This window comes from Oryctolagus cuniculus, chromosome X, assembly GCF_964237555.1.
Source record: "Oryctolagus cuniculus chromosome X, mOryCun1.1, whole genome shotgun sequence".
NCBI classification, from domain to species: Eukaryota; Metazoa; Chordata; class Mammalia; order Lagomorpha; family Leporidae; genus Oryctolagus; species Oryctolagus cuniculus.
The window spans coordinates 95,456,623-95,474,217 of record NC_091453.1 but is presented as its reverse complement, the minus strand read 5'-3'; the positions used below and the strand labels follow the sequence as shown (position 1 = coordinate 95,474,217).

Here is a 17,595-nt window from a genome sequence, read left to right as displayed (position 1 = left end):
TAAGCATCTCTTAAAACAATTCCTCCTATGTATATTTTAGACAGATTTCAACTTCCTGCTTCCCTCCTGCACTCATGTTATAATTGATATGTGAAAATTCTTTCACTATGATTGTTTCTAGCCTCTACCTGTACTTTGAGTGGCAGAAATGGATGTAAATATAAATATAAACAAAACTTAAAATTGTATGTATATGTATATATATATACACACATATATATCCCTGTAATAAACAAGTTGCAAATACTGAAGGAAAAGCAAACAGTTAGATAAATATCTTAACATTAAATAGCATAGGGGCAGAAAGTGATGATACCATTCCTCACTCATCATAAGTGTCATGGGCAACACTGCTATAACAAAAGGCAGCTTCACAAGAGAAAATCATAGCAAACAAATTTACTTAATCAAAGTTTTATGTGGCACAGAAGTCTTCAGCAGTTAAGACCCAAAGATCCATGGAAAACTGACTGTTTTTATGCTTAGGTTCAATGATGTCTGGAGAGGTGTGTAGAAATGTATTTGGACAAAAAGGTTTTATCTAATGGTAATAGACTAAGAGAGGAAACCCAACAAGGCCTGTTGGCCTCTCTTTTTAACATTGCTTCCTCCCAGGTCTGGAGTAGGACTTCTCTGAAATGATTCTCCAAGAGACAATGGAGAAGAGAGATGCTGGAGAGGAGCCCCTTTGAGTTTTATGGCTTGTTTGGAGAGGAATTCTAGTTTCTGTAATCTGCCTGAGAGAAAAATAATTCCTTCCACCTATTTTAGGTTCATTGACTAGGGATCCTGTAACAAAAGACAGATTAGTGAGAGAATAAAATGCAAATGTGTTTAAATTTTGACAGTGGACCCTTTCATAAGGAAATTAAAACTCAAAGAAACTTTTCAACCTGAGTGTTTTCTGTGGTAGCTTTGATGAATAATGTAGAGTTGTAGCAAAATATGATAGGATGAAAAAAACTTCGAGCTGTGTATAATAGACTAGGGGACACTTAGCAAAGCCTGCTTGTCCAGAGTCCTCTCTTTGTCCCTTTGTCTTCTGATACAAGCATGTTCCTTGCCTCTAGGAATAGGGAGACAATTTTTACATAAGGGTCTTATGACCTGCTCCCAGAGAAGACCACAAAGTTCTTCCCATCCATATCAGTCCTCCAATTCCTTCAGCTTTAAATCCCAAGGTCCAGTATTTGGGGATAGTATTCCTGAAATCCATCACATTCATGTAATCTAAATGACACAAGCAGTTGATCAATTTCATATCTTCCATTTTTCAGTCAAGCAAGTGGAGAAGAAAAACCTTTTGAATAATTAAAGAGAATACACATACACACACACACACACACACAATGTGACAAAAAATTCAGTGTTAAAATCAGAGAATTATTTCATTCACAGCAAACTCCTTTAAACAAAGCATGCAATGAATGCTGAACGATTAGCAACTTTTTGGCCAGGCAAAATTCTCTTAGACTAAATTGGGTAGGGCTATTTAAACTGACAGATTAATAAGGAAAAAATGTAGTCTTTAGTGTTGGTGTTTGATTTTAGGCTCTTGAACTCCCATGTATATTTAAGGTGATTTTTTCTCCTTGAGTAAGAAAGGTGTGCATGTCAGTGATGAATTTGTATCAGAATAGTTTGGCTGAAATTTGCCACGGGGTTCATTTTGTCAGTCTCCTGAGTTTTTCATTTTAATACTGACATGTCCCTGAGTGAAACAAAATTTACTTTTTAAAAAAAATATATTGTAATATTTTTCTATTTCCTGGTCTTTAATTAAAAGAACAGTAGTTCAGAGGCCTGGGTTTAAAAACCAATGTCACAGGCTACCTATAAAATTTCAATACTTGCCTTGTCTATTAAACTGGAATCCTGACAAAATGCTGTTGATACTGATGGAAGTGTATTCATACATAATTGGCAGTTGTATGATAATGGAGAATCTATAAAATAGTTATGTTTTTAGAGAAAAATACCTCTGAAAAGAAGGCACCATCAGAGATCTGATAAGTATGCTTGTATTTAGGAGCAGTTTGAATACAATACTTAAAATTATCAGTTGTCAAGGAGAGAAAAAGAAAAGTGCAGAGAATGTTAGGGGTAATTAACACAACTAATGATAGTGTTTGAGGGCCTGATGAAGCTTTGTGGGTGTGTAAGTGCATATGTGTTCCTTGGGGTTTGTTCTAAACTCTCTTTCTGTATCAACAGTTCCTTTTCACAGCTCTGTGGGTATGAGAGGTACTAACGATGGGAATTTTTCCCATAGATGTTGGTTTATAAAAATCAGGATATGTCAACAAAAGAAAAATATTTGACCCTTTTATATAATGTGATCTTAAATCATTTATAGAGCTAAGAATATGCACTACTAAGATAAGATCTCTGTGAACCTTAGTTTCTCTTTAATCTTCGAATTAGATTTTAAAGAATGAAATATTAGGAACTCCATCAATAAATTTAAATAGAAATGGATTCATTTTTAACTAATGGCTGACTAAAATGGTGACATTTCTATATTAAGCATAATGATTTGGTATAGTATATTACACATTTTCATTTATTTCATGGAGAGTAGAATTTTTATGAGCAGTAATTCAGAAAAATGTGAATTAACTTCAGAGAACTGTTCTCCGTATTAAAAATATACTTTAACTGATACTGTTGTCTTTTAGTTATTTTGTGAAACTCCTGCTAAAATATTCTAAATTCTTTGCACATTGTTCTTCAGTTTCAGCACAAATTCTCAAGAGCAACCTTGCAGCAATGGAAAAACAAATTGTTCATCTGGAACGTGACATCAAGAAATTTCCCCAAGCAGAAAACCCACATGATAAGTTTGTGGAAAAAATGACAATATCCTTTACTTAAGCATTTCATTTATTTGTGCATCTTTGTATCTATGTGTCTGTCTACTTATCTACCTATTTGTTAACTATTGTTGTTAGTTCTAGACTTGTCTGTAACACCATCTAGATGAATTTGTATATATGCTGTTTTTATATTAGCAGCATAAATTTTGTTTCATGATGTTTTGAACCAGGTAGAGTAGGCAAGAGAAGAATTACATCAGAAAAACATGTCATTTATCCAAGAAGAATTTCATTCAAAAACCCACAAGATATGCAAGGTAAGTCTTTTTTTTTCAATTTTTAATTTATGTAAGGTGAACAAATTTCATGTATTTCATATTTACAGATTTAGCAGTATAGTGGTACTTCCCACCCTACCCTCTCTACACCCATGCTTCCACCCTCCCTCCTCCTTCCTTTCTTATTCTTTCTTTTAATTTTTACAATGATATGCTTTCAATTTATTTTATAATCATAAGCTAAACCTCCACTAAACAAAGAATTCAACAAATAGTAAAGGAAAAAAACCATTCCTCAACAGTAGAGACAAAGGCTGTAAATAATCAAATCTCAAAATGTCAATTTTGCTCATATACATTGCATTTTTTGTACTCTATTAGTTACCATAGATCAGGGAAAATGTATGGTATTTGTATTTTGGTGACTGGCTTATTTCACTAAGTATAATGGTTTCCAGTTGCATCCTTTTTTTGCGAAAGACAAGATTTTTCTTTTTTAACCACTGTGTAGTATCTCATGGTGTACATATACCATAATTTCTTTATCCAGTTTTCAATTGACAGACATCTGGGTTGATTATATATCTTAGCTATTTTGAATTGAGCTTAAGTAAACATGAGGGTACAGATAACTCTTTCATATGCTGATTTTCTTTTCACTTGGATAAATTCCCATGTGGGATGGCTGGATCATATGGTAGATCTATTTTCAGATTTCTGAATAACCTCCATACTGTCTTCAACAGTGGCTGTACTAGTTTACATTCACACCAACAATGAATTAGGGTACCTTTTTTCCCCACACCCTTTCCAGCATTTATTGTTTTTTGATTTCTATAGGAGAGTCATTCTATCTGGGGTGAGGTAAAACTTCATTGTGACTTTGATTTGCATTTCCCTGATGGCTAGTGATCTTGAGCATTTTTTCATGTGTCTATTGGCCATTTGAATTTCCTCTTTTGAAAAATGCCTGTTCAAGTCCTTTGCTCATTTCTTAACTGGATTGTTTGTTTTGTTGTTGAGTTTCTTGAGCTCTTTACAGATTCTGGATAATAACACTTTGTCATTTGCATAATTTGCAGATAAGATATTTTCTCCCATTTTGCTGGTTGCTTCTTCATTTTGTTGAGTGTTTCCTTTGCCATGCAGAAACTTCTTAGCTTGATGTAATCCCATTTGTCTATTTTTGTTTTGATTGCCTGTGCTTCTGGGATCTTTTCCAAGAAGTCTTTGCCATACCAGTGTCTCCCAATGTTCTCTGGTAATTTGATGGTATCAGGTCATAGATTTAAATCCTTCATCTATTTTTGAGGTGATTTTTATATAAAGTGTAAGGTAGGGCTCGTTTCATACTTTTGCATGTGGAAATCCAATTTCCCCAACATCATTTGTGGAAGAGACTGTCCTTTCTCCAGGAATTGATTTTACCTCCTTTGTTAAATATTGGTTGTAGAAGCATAGATTGATTTCTGTGGCGTCTATTCTGTTCCATTGGTCTACATGTCTATATTTTTCCAGTACCAAGCTGTTTCTATTATAACCACTCTAAAGTGTATTTGAGGTCTGGTATTGTGATGCCTCTGGTGTTATTTTTGTGTTTAAGATTGCTTTAGCTATTAGGGTCTCTTGTGTTTCCATATGAAGTTTAGCATCATTTTTTCTATAACTGACAAGGATGCCATCGGTATTTTGTTTGGGATTGCATTCAATCTGTAAATTGCTTTCAGTAGTATGGAAATTTTGATATTAATTCTTCCAGTCCATGGAAGATTTTTCCATTTTTTGTGTCTTCCATTTTTCTCGTTAGTATTTTGTAATTTTCATTGTAGAATTCTTTCACCTTCTTGGTTAAATTTTTTCCAAGGTATTTAATTTTTTATAGCTGTTGTAAATGGGGCTGATCTTATAAGTTCTTTCTCAGCCATGACATTGTTTGTGTATACAATAGCTACTGATTTTTGTGTGTTGATTTTATATCCTGCAACTTTACAAAACTGTCTTATCAATTCCAACAGTCTCTTAGTGAAGCCTTTTGGTTCCCCGATATATAGAATCATGTCATCTGCAAACAGGGATAATTTGACTTCCTCCTCTCCCATTTGTGTCCCTTTGATTTATTTTTCTTGCCTAACGACCCTGGCTTAAACTATAAGAACTGTAGTGAATAACAGTGGTGAAAGTGGGCATCCTTGTCTGGTTCTGGATCTTAGTGGAAATACTTCCAACTTTTCCCCATTCGATATGATGTTAGCTGTGGGTTTGTCTTATATTGCCTTGATTGTGTTGAAAAAATGTTCCTTCTGTACCTAATTTGTTTAAGGTTTTTATCATGAAAGGATGTTGTATTTTGTCAAATGCTTTCTCGGCATCTATTGAGATAATCATATAGTTTTTATTCTTTGATTTATTAATGTTATGTATCACATTTATTGATTTGATTATGCTGAACCATACCCACCCAGCAAAGTAAGTCTTAGGCAGCTTGACTAGATCTAAAATGAAACATAACAAAACAAAAAATCTTCCTGTGTAACTGAACGCTTAATATAGAGATCAAGATTTTTTTCTTTTTGTGTGTATGCGTGCATTTTCCCAAGGACAGAGGTATACTTTCAAGGCACTCAAAAGATGACTAATATCAGTGGAGTGAAGGGATTTTTAAGGATAGATGGATGCCTGGATGTATGCATGGATAGATGAATAATTAATCTGTAGATGATATATTGAAATGAATTGTAGTAGGTACATCTGTTTATAAGCATTTCTTGATAAATAAACATTTTTAAAACTACTAATTTACATGTAATATATTCACATAATTCCAGAAATGTATGAAAGGAAACCAGAAATAGTATTTAAGTTGAATTGTTTAATGTTAAGTCTGGTGTCTAAAGATAAAGTACATTAGAGCTGATTTTTTTTTTCTATTTTGGTTTTCAAAAGTTAAAGTCATATCCTCTCCTCTAGGTTTAAATAAATATCTTGAACTGCAGATTGATTCAGCATTTTATATCTCTTGAGGGAATAAATATTGTAAATTCTTTATCTGATAATAAGTAAATTCCTATAAGAACTGTATGACAGTCACCTTGTTTCAAGGTTAAACCTATTGCCATTTTCTTCTCTGATATGCTTCCTTTCCTGCCCAGTTTGGAACTTATAGTACTGAACTGGAATCACTTGAGAATGATGATTTAGATTTATATAAGAAAAATTCCACTTTTGGTGTTTTAGTTCATGAAGTAACACTGTGTTCTGTGTGGTCTTTTAGTGATGCTGAGCACTTTCATAAATACAAATATTGGAAGCATAAGTTTGGCAGTGATTGGAAGCAGGAAATCCTCAGTGATAACTTTGGGTTGCATAACTGGCCACATTGGGATACTTAAAATGAAGGTTGCACTTTATTGCTGATTAGATTTTTTCTGTCAAATATATTACATTGTCTTGTGGCTAGAAACACAACCTTCTCGTTTTGCCTTTTGATTTTGGTTCCTGCCTCATATATTTGAATTTAGTTCTTGATCCCCTTATTCTTTTGGAAATTTTCTTCTCCAGTTGGCTTGTGGCCACACAACAGCTTGCAACATTGAGTCTTTGTTGCTAATTTAGAAAAAGAAAAGTAATTTCAAACCCTCATGAACTTGGCCTGGACTCCTTATTTTATTTCTCTCTTTATTCAGGTAATTAAGCATTTTAAAATGAAAATCCAGAGCCTTCTGTATCTGTATGTTACAGATGAATGGTTATTCTTCATTTAAGTGGCACTAAAGTGTGACTATTTGTCTACAAGGGGATTGGAAACTGTATTAAAATGTATGGGGCTGTAACTTTGCATATCATATTTTTTAAAAGACAATAAAGTGTATAACAATTTGTTTCAGAGAAAATTTAAAATATTGAATTGAATTGGTCAAAAACTATAAATTAGTGAATTACAGTGATGGAATTATTGCTCAGATTCCTTATGTGCCTATTGAGAGTTTCAATCTTCTAGAAAGAGACAAAATGCATAATTATCATATGTATATATGTCATATTTGTGCTGGTGCTTATTTAATATTTTTTTCTACCCTTGTAGCCAGTCAAAAAGAGGTGAAAATTTTGTTGTGAAATACCTGATCCTGTTTTAAAATTAGAACTGTGATTCCATTTCTAGTATTGAATTCCTTACACTAGATTATCTTTCCAGTGTTTCTGTCTCCTGCCAATAAATTATTTTGCTTCAGGTCACTGGCCCTTTAAAGTGAATAATGATGGGCACGAGCATGGGAGTAGTTTTTTCTTAAACTGTAATCTACGTATATAAGGATTATGAGTTTGAGAACTAAATAGCACTCCCATGTCTTTGGATTTTCAAAAAGGTAACAATGCTATAGTTAACAGCAATGTCATAATGGTCTCAGAGCAACTGAATGTGCAGGCTGGATCTTCGCCTAATTTCCACATTGGGCTATGTTAAGTTGTGCCCTATGTTCACCCTTACTCTTTCACAATATTGATTGAACACTTACAGTATGCTAGGTATTAACAAGCCATGAAAATACAGCTGGGCATATGACAGAAAACTTGACCTCAAGCTGCTAACATTCTGGCATTTATATGCTGTCTGTCTGGATGTCCCCATGACAGAAATCATGTCTGATTTGTTGATTGCTGTATGCCCATCACAATGCTCTAGTGTAGTATAATCACTCAGTAAATGTTGAGTCACAAACTATTATAGCCAAAGACAATGGCAATCATCTAATCCAAGATCCTACTTTTATTTACCATCTCAAAACAGGTATGGTCAAACAGAGGTAGGCTGCTCCAGTAGTTATACAAATTTTTTATGTAAATCTCAGGAACTTGAGTAATTTTGAATCTCCTTTTTGAGAGCATGCTTATAAAAAGATATAATCAGTTTTAGAAGAGATGATCCACACCTTTTAGAGTAAATTTTGAAAAAGTTGGTCAACAATTATTAACCAAAAAATAATAAAACAAGAAGAAAAAATTCCTCTATGGTAAATAGAGTGGCCTAGGCCATTTTCAGCTGCTTACAATCATTGGTTTTAGAAGGGGACTCATCACCTCATCACTTCTATTTCCCTTTTTCTACCCAGAACTGGTTATTTGTTCTGACTCTGAAAAAAAAAGTAATGTGGAAGAAAAAAGCTTTATTTCTTCACCCATTTTAATGTTCATAGCTGACACTCCTATGACAAAAGACAAATTAAAAGAAAAGCATTCACATTTATTTCATACAAGTTTTATATGATGCAGATCTTTCATATATAAAGACCAAATAAATGGGAAAACTGTATTTTTATGGACAGTTGTATAGAAGTATGACTGAAAGATAAAAGAGTGTAGTCTAATTGTAATAAAATTATGGGAACTTAGCATGATCTGTTTGTTCCTATTCCTGTTGGCTTCTCTGTGACATTCTCTCTCTTTGGGTATACAGCAAGACACTTGTCACATGACAAGGGGAGAAGGAAGGAAGGTCAGAGAATGTTCTTTCTAGCTTTTGTGGCTTCCTTCAGGGAGGAATTGGGAGAGGAATTCTAGTTTTTATGACCAGCTCAAGGAGAGAGGAGAGTGGGAGAAGTTTAGGGAGACATTCCTACTTCTGCGATATACCTCAATTTCCATCAGCTTAAAAGTATTCAGTATGCCAAATGCTGTGATTTGAATGTTTGTGTCTCCTCCAGAATTCATGCTGAAACTTAATCCTCAGTGTAACAACAGAAAGAGTTGGGACCTTTAGTAAGTTAACAGCCCCAAAGGCATCACTCTCAAGGAAGGAATCAGTGCCTTTATTAAAGGGCTTCAGGTAGAAAGGGAGCCCCCACTTATACTCTTTTGCCCCTGTTGCCATGTGAGGATGAAGCAAGAAGGCATTAGCCCTCACCAGACACCAAATCTTCTGGTGCCTTGATCTTGGGCCTCTCAGTCCCCAGAAATGTGAGAAATCCCTATTATTTACAAGTTACCCAGGCTAAGGTATTTGTAGCTGCAGCAGGAACAGACCAAAGCACAAATGGGCCACATATTGGGGTAGCAGTCCTCCACCTTATCCATAGAAAGAACAAAACAAGCAGAACCAATTTCATAAGATTATAAAACAGGGAGGAATTTTCTCATAAATCATAGCTGGAAGACTCAGCAGTGAAAATGACCTATGATGGATATAGTAACACTATATATGTTGAAATACACATTGTTCAAAAATTTTGATTACCATGTAGACAAAAGAAAGTTGAGGCGGGTGTTTGACACATTGGTTAATTTGCCTCTTGCAATGCTCACATCCCATATGTCAGTTTGTGATCCGGGTAATTGCTACTCTGCTTCCAATCCAGCTTCCTGCTAATGTACACCATGGGAGGAAGCAGGGGATGGCTCAGTTCTTGTGTCCCTGTCACCTGTGTGGGAGACTCAATGGGTTCCAGTCTCATGACTTAGGCTAGGCCCAGCCCTGGCTGTTGTGGGCATTTGGGGAATGAACAAGCAGATCTGTCTGTCTCTGTTGCATTTGCTTGTTCTCTCTGCTTTTCAAATAAAATTAAAATAAATAAATTGATTTTTAAAGTTGCTATTTATTAAGTAAGAGGTTTTTTCTATATCTTATGATAAAATTGGCCACAGTTGTCTCTGTATAATTATAGGGAGCTACCATTATATCCAAATAACAACAACTCATAAAATTGTTTGCCATAATCCCATTGACCATTGTCCTTAACTTTTCATTTCTAAGGGTCATCTCTTTTTATCTTTAAGATAACCAAGAATTCTTTAGTCTGTATCTACATTTGGTACTTATTGCAAATATTGATGGGGTGGTTATTTGAAAAATAACCCATGCTTGAGAGAGGTGAGAGTACACTATGAATGAACACCTTGCCAATATCAGGCCTTTTCTCTTTTACTTGACATTATATGTGACATTGACATTATATGTAACATTTCAGCTTTTTTTTTTAAAGTGTCAACCTAATTTGTTTTTACCTGTGGTTCAAGACATCATACACACTGATCCCAGTTGCTACTTCTCATCTGAAAAATCAAACAACATATCCTGGTACATAAAGTAAGTTAAAAATGTTATCACAAAAATTAAAAAAAAAAAAAAACAAAGAAAGGAAGATGGATGCAGGGAGTCAGGAAGGGGAGTATCATTATATTCTTAGAATTTTATCTTTGACCTACATGAAATCTGTTTTTATTTTTATATTTTTATTTTAATTTTTAATTGGTTTTTAACAGATTTAATGTGATTTGTAGATACAGTTCTAAGAATATAATGACATTCCTTTCCTCCCTCCCTCCTCCTGCTCTCCTCTTCTCCCTTCCTACTGTCCTTCCTTCTCCCTTTCTTTTTTTTTAGTTTTCCCAATAACATTTTAAATTCACATTACACTAAAAAGGCTTAATGCCTCACTGAATAAGAAGTTTAACAACTAAAAAGCAAAAAGACCCTAGTTTAGTGGGCTTTTTGGCCAGTAGTGTGACCGTAATAGATTTTTTTTCCTTTTCTTCCCTTTTTATTTTCTTTTGTTCTTTCCTTTTCTTTCTTAAGCAGAACAACAGAAAGAAACAGACAGACAGAAACAGAGAGAGAGAGAGAGAGAGTAATCTTCCACCTGCTAATTCACTCCCCAAGTGACCACAACAGTCAGATCTGGGCCAGACCAAAGCCAGGAGCCAGGAACTGCATCCAGGTTTCCCACATGGATGGCAGGGATTCACGTACTTGGGCCATTTCCCATTGCCTTCCCAAGCACATTAACAGGAAGCTGCATCTGAAGCAGAGTAGCCAGGACTTTAACCAGCCTTCTGATATGGAATACAGACATTTCAAGCAACAGCTTGACCTGCTGTGGCAAATAATCAGCCCCAAGAGTTTTTCTTTTGTAGGAGAGATATAGTAATAGATTTTTCTTACCCATTACGAGATTGATGGCTGACACTCTATATCAAAAGACAGATTAACAAGGCTAAAGCATAACAAGTTTATTTAATCAACATTTTATGTGCTGAGGAGTCTTGAGAAATAAATACCCCAAGACCTAGGGAGAACTGTGTTTTTATGCTAAGTCTAGTGCAAGAAGTGAATAGTTGTTGGAGAAGTATTATTGGACGAAATGTGGTATGATCTAATGGTCATAAACCTGGGTAGGGAGGGAACTCAGCAATATTCCCTCCTGCTCTGCCACAGGTATGGGGCAAGATACCTGTCATATGAGGGGCTTCAGTGGAAAAAGGAAGAACTCAAAGTGGCCTTTCTAGGTTTTATTTCTTGCTTCAGGAGAAGAGAATTTTAGTTTCTGTGACCGCCTCAGGAGGAGAAGAAGGAAATGTCAGAGAGACCTTTTTGCTTCTTCAGCCCTCCCAATCTCCTTCAGCTCAAAATACTCAGCACACCAAGGCACCGTGGTTTGGGGGATAGCCATGTTCTGAGCTGTGACTCCCTCTCCCTGGCCCCTTCTCCCTCCAGCCCTCTCCTTCTCCCCTCCTTCTCCTCTTCCCTGCCCCTCTCTTCCCCCTTCATCCCATCCCTCTTCCTTGTTCTTCCCCCTCCTTGTGCTTAAAAGTGGGCTTCTCAGACTTAGAAACACGTGTAGTGGCCCATCCTTAACATCTGTAACTGTCTGAAAAAGTACGTTAGCCACATTGTTGACCTTACTGCTTATATCCTCTTGACAAATTTCTTACCACATTTACTCACAGAGATTTTGTCAATGGCAAGACTGTCTGTTGCCCAAAATCAGCTTAGCTTTTTGATTGACTGCTGGCTAAATCATTTCTCCAACTGGAGGACAGGGAGTGACTGAGCAGCAGGGACACCATTAACACATTGACAGGAAGAACTGACAGAATGTTAATGACATGAACACCCTGTCAAATAACTATCAACACCTGGGATTTCCTCATTGTGTAAGTGAGAGTCATTTGAAGTGATTACAAATCAAGTTACTGAGGAAGCACATTGTCTTTTTCTGACAATTCAAAACAGATTTGGGGTCCCCACCACACTGCTATATGTTCATTTTTATTCCACCATTCATCATAAAGAGAATAATTTTTAAATAGATGAAAAAACTTACTCTAACACAGGTGACATTTATCACCTTTGAGAACATGCCAGTAGCAGGTTTTAGTGGGAAGATAATCCATACTTTGAAAAGTAAATGTCATATAAAATTGACCAAAAAAAAAAACATAAGCAAAGATTAGTTAATTTAGTTTAGCTTAGTTTTTTTGTTTTGTCTTGATATAAAGGTATTAAGTAATCCAGGCAATTTTCTAGCTACTGAAGAAAAATTAAGAACGTTAGTCTAGAGTGGAGGGAAGGTCACTACTTCTGACTGTTTCCTTGTCTTCAGTTGCCTTGTAGGAAGTTCAAAGCAATACCTTTTTTTTTATAATCAGACGTGGGAGGATATAGGATTAAAAATAAAAGTACACAGTCCATAATGGAGACAATGTCTATGTTGAAAAGAAAATTGTTTTCCAACACCACATGTCAGAATATATTACTGCTTTTATTTATTTACTTTATTTTGGCTTCTTTTAAAGGGAAGATTCCTTGAAATACACATTCTTCATAGTGGTATTGCAACGTTTGAGTTCAATTAGTTGTACATTGAATTAAAATGAAATCATATTTAGTTTGTGATTTATAATAAAAATAAAACATAATAAAATAGAAATAATATCAATTACTATTAAAGAAAATCAGAGCCAGATAAAAGTTGAAGCAGTGAAGACAGATATTGCATTAGGGGAAGAGAAATCTCAGCATGTTAAGTAGGAAGTTAGAAATCAGCCTGTGTGAGAGAGGGAGGAATGTAGCAGTCTCTGGCAGTCTCTGAAGCATGCCTTGGAAGTATCCTTATAAGCAGGCCCATATTTTATGCTACAAAGTCCTGCCTGTGCCCTGATAACTTTATAGGGATCCCTACTTCCTCAGAGGAAAGCACCCTAGGAAAATCCTCTCTTCTTGGTGCCAGGTGGGCTATCCAGTCTGATAATATTGCACAGTGAAACCTTGGGACGAATTTTACCTATTTCACACCCAGCAAATCCTTTGTCCAAGAGAAGAGGGTGGGGGGAAGAACTGGATGTCATTCCCTTATAAGCCCTCATCTGAATACAGACTGCTTCTCAGCTCTGTCCTTTGCTGAGATGCTCGCCTTACTGTCAGGTGTAGTCTCTCCCTTAAACTATGTAACCTTGCTTCATCCTTTCCTGAGAGGTTCCCATCTGTTGTGATGAATGCCCTATCCCGTTAAACCTTGCTACCTTGCTTGCTTCTACTCTGTCTCATGCCTGAAGTCTTTCTTGCATGAAAACCTCTGTTCCAACCATCTCTGCTAACAAATATACAGCTGGACTGCATTCCAAAGACAACAAGGGCAAGCAAGATAAGCTACAACAACCCCCAAAACTGGTTGGTAGAGTTTCTATAGAAATCCCCAAATTGAGTCCACTAGTGAGATGCACAGAAAGTAAATCATGGACATTGGGTGGTGGAAGAAAGGAAGTATTTACTGGAAAGTGCAGAACAAGGGGCTGGGCAGCTGTTCTTTAAGTCCAGGGTTCCCCAAAGGGGTTAGGGTTAAAGGTTCTTATAGATTGAAGTTGAGGCTGAGAGGTGCATGCATGATCAGCTCATGTCCAAGTTCCTGGTTGGTCTGCAGTGCCCATGACCCTGCTTCAGTGATATCTTGTCCTTTAGGCAATTTTGATGATGGCTAGATGGGCTTCAGTCAATTTGAGGGCTACCCGCAGGTGGTAATTACTTTTTGCTCTAGGCCTGGAGTTCCTGGAAGAACCTCTTTGAGACGAGGTGTTATCTATGGAAGAAGCAAATGATCTTATGAGTCCAGTGATTAGAACCTTCTAGGTGCACCTGCACCAGTCCTTCAATACAGTCAGTTCATTTTATTAAGTGGCTGATTTGCTATCAAAAGGCAGGGCAAGCAAGGACACTTAAAGCTGAGGGAGGGAGGCTGAGAGATCATGGGAGACTAGGGCCTGATGGCATCTGGCGTCTTTATTCAAGACATGGTAGAAGGGCTTGGCTTCAGAGTTTCATAGCTAAGGAGCAAGCTGGGGCTCAGTGAAGAAAAAATTACTAAGAGGAAACATCAGGGGTCAAGAGGATTTTGACTAAACTGATATTCATAGGATTCTTGCTGAAAGCAGGCCAAGGTGGCATGGAAGGTGGAAGATGTGGAATTTGGCCAAGATAAGGAGCATAATCAGATGTCAAAGGTGAAGCAAAAGGAATTTGATCAGATAGCAAATGAGGAAGATTTTTCACTAAACTGACCCAGCAGGATTCTGGGGGCAAAGGACAGAGCCCAATGGTGAGGCCTATTCAGAAAGAGGACTCAGAGGAACCTGTCCAAATTTTGGTTAAAAAGAGTCTTTGTCACTGTTTTGTGAATATCACATGCCAGCAACTACACCAGGAAGGTACACACACACACACACACACACATAAACATGTGCACATATATCCATGGAGGTCTTCAAAAGGTTCATGGAAAATGGACATTATGAAAAAAATTGAATGGCTTTCAATGTTTGTAAAAATTGAAAAAAAATTTTTGTATCAAAATAAAGATTTTTTTAATTTCATTTTCCCACAAATTTTCTGAAGCCTTATTGTACATACAGGTTGTGTATCCCTAATCCAAAATGCTTAGGACCAGAAGTGTTTTAGATTTCAGTTTTTCAGGTTTTGGAATATTTGCATATATGCATGTATTTTTGAGATATGTTGGTGATGAGACCAAGTCTAAACATGAAATTCGTTTGTCTCCTATACGTAGCCTGAAGGTAATTTTTCAATTTATTTATTTAGTTTGAAAGGCAGAAAGACAGACAAAGATCTTTCATCTGCTGATTCACTCCTCAAATGCCTGTAATAGCTGGGGCTGGACCATGCTGAAGAAAGGAGCATGGAACTCAAGCCAGGACTCCCGCATGGGTGGCAGGAATCCAACTATTATTTTTTTAAAAGATATATTTATTTATTTGAAAGTCAGAGTTACACAGAGAGAGGAGAGGCAGAGAGAGAGAGAGGTCTTTCATCTGCTGTTCACTCCCCAATTGGCTGCAACGGCCGGATTTACGCTGATACGAAGCCAGGAGACAGGAGCTTCTTCTGGGTGTCTCATGTGGGTGCAGGGGCCCAGGGACTTGGGCCATCTTCCACTGCTGTCCCAGGACATAGCAGAGAGCTGGATCAGAAGTAGAACAGTCAGAATTTGAACCAGTGCCCATATGGGATGCTGGCACTGCAGGCAGTGGCTTTATCTGATACGCCACAGCACCGGCCCCAGGAATCCAACTACTTTAACCATCACCTACCGCTTCCCAGGGTATATGTTAGCAAGAAGCTGGAATTAGAAGTGAAGACAGGACTCAAAACAAGGCACTCCAATATATGATGTGGATATCCCAAGTGTCATCTTGTCTACTGTTCTAAACACCACCCCGAGGGTAATTTTACACAGTATGTTCAATACACCTGCATTTTGATTGTCACCCATAATAAAACATGAGGTCAGATGTGGCGTCATGTTGGTGCTCAGTTTTGAATTGTAGAGCATTTTGGATTTCAGATTAGGAATGTTCAACCTGTGTGTCGTGTGCATGTTCATGTGTGTACGTGCACATGTTTTTTCCCTTCAATTGATTTCCAAAGCAATCATGTGCGGAAGGTACTCTTGATAACGTCATTTCAAATTAGCTTCATTTTGAATGTGAGAAAATTGTGCATAAGAGGTTCAACATGTGCTAGAGATCACATAGTGAGAAGTATGACTAGTAAGGTTCAGAATTCAAATTTTGGTCTTTCAGACTTTAAGCCTTATGCTCCCAGCTATGATACTACGCTGCCTCGGAGTTCAGAAAGGCTCATAAATCTGAGATGAATTTCACATTTTTTCCCTGTGAAACTATTTTATTTTATTTTTTTATTTGACAGGTAGAGTTACTGACAGCGAGAGAGAGACACACACACACACACAGAGAAAAGTCTTCCTTCCGTTGGTTCACCTCCCAAAAGGCCACTATGGCTGGTGCTGGGCTGATCCAAAGCCAGGAGCCAGGTGCTGCACCTGGGCCATCCTCCACTGCCTTCCTGGGCCACAGCAGAGAGCTGGACTGGAAGAGGAGCAACCGGGACTAGAACCCGGTGCCTATATGGGATGCTGGCGCTGCAGGATTAACCAAGTGAGCCATGGCCCAGCCCCTGTGAAACTATTTTATTGCTTCCTTTCCAATCTCACTCAAATGGGAAAAATATTCTTTTTGAAAGGATTGTAAACTAATTTAAAAATTAGCTGCTCACTTACACCATCTCCTCCAGAAAGCCTTCCCTAATCATAGCAATCAAAATTAATTTCCCTGTCCCCTGTGTTCTCATCACATTTTAATACTTTGATTATTGTACTTGCTGGTTTGCCTCTACTCTGTTTACGTACATGTCTGTTTTGCACACTGAGTTATAAACTCTGGGGATACAGATTCTTATTCATCTTTGAATACAATAAGCCTAGATCAGTGTTTTGCAGAAAATTAAGTGCTTAATAAATGTTTACTTAAATAGGTTGGAGTTCATTGTATAATTAAATTAAACTTAACATTCTGGCAAGTAAATAGAGAACATTAACTTGTTACTCTGGCATAACCTCACTTCGACAAAAGAAGGAGGTCTAACATGTTACAAATATTTCTTCATCATGTTTTGATTTAACATGCAGGGATTTTAAATTATCTCTTAAACTCTTCAGTAGAAATAACATTCTAAGAAATTGTCTGAATGAAGCATATGTTTTCTAGGATCTGTTAGCACAAAAATTTTCTTTTTGAAGAGTCTTGCTTGTTTGAAATTCAGCCTGAAATTACACAGACTGTGAGCTACATTTTTCAAATATTGTTCAGGGAATTGATAGACATTTGGTGCACGATACTAATGGTGAGAAGAGAATATATTGCTCGGTTAAAGGGTGCATAAACCCTTTCAGGCCACAAGAGACTCATCTGGGAAATCATCTTTCTCAGAACATAAATTGGGACTTAATTTATCTGAAAGAGTTAATGTACCCTCAACCTGACAAATTCTCATCATTCTCACCAGAAGCTAAGTTTTAAGAGATTAAAAACCTTTCTATGGGATTTATTCATATGGAGTGGAAATGAGAAGAAATAGTACAAAAAGAAACTTGACAAAATGAATTACCCAAGATGGTTATTTTTTGTGTGCATGCACATACACTACAGAACATACAGTATAATACGCATACACATATCTAATCATAGATACAGATAAATAGAAAGCCATTTTAGAATGTTCAGGATCACAAATTTGCTATCATAGTAATGAGTCTATGAAATCTATGAATTTATCTTGATTAAAATTCTTTATTTGCAAATATAAAGGACACGGGTGGTATGTTAAACTTATATAATTTATGAACGATAATAGCAACATT

At 36.6% G+C, this 17,595-nt stretch overlaps 1 protein-coding gene across 3 annotated transcripts in view; it reads left to right on the top strand.

The window, feature by feature from the left end:
- Positions 1-17,595, top strand: part of DIAPH2 (diaphanous related formin 2) — a 938,294-nt gene that overhangs the window by 604,090 nt on the left and 316,609 nt on the right. For all 3 annotated transcript variants that reach the window (XM_051827762.2, XM_051827761.2, XM_051827763.2), the window contains one exon: positions 2,735-2,860. In XM_051827762.2, the coding sequence (XP_051683722.1) occupies positions 2,735-2,860 (126 nt within the window). The remainder of the gene's footprint in view (positions 1-2,734; positions 2,861-17,595) is intronic.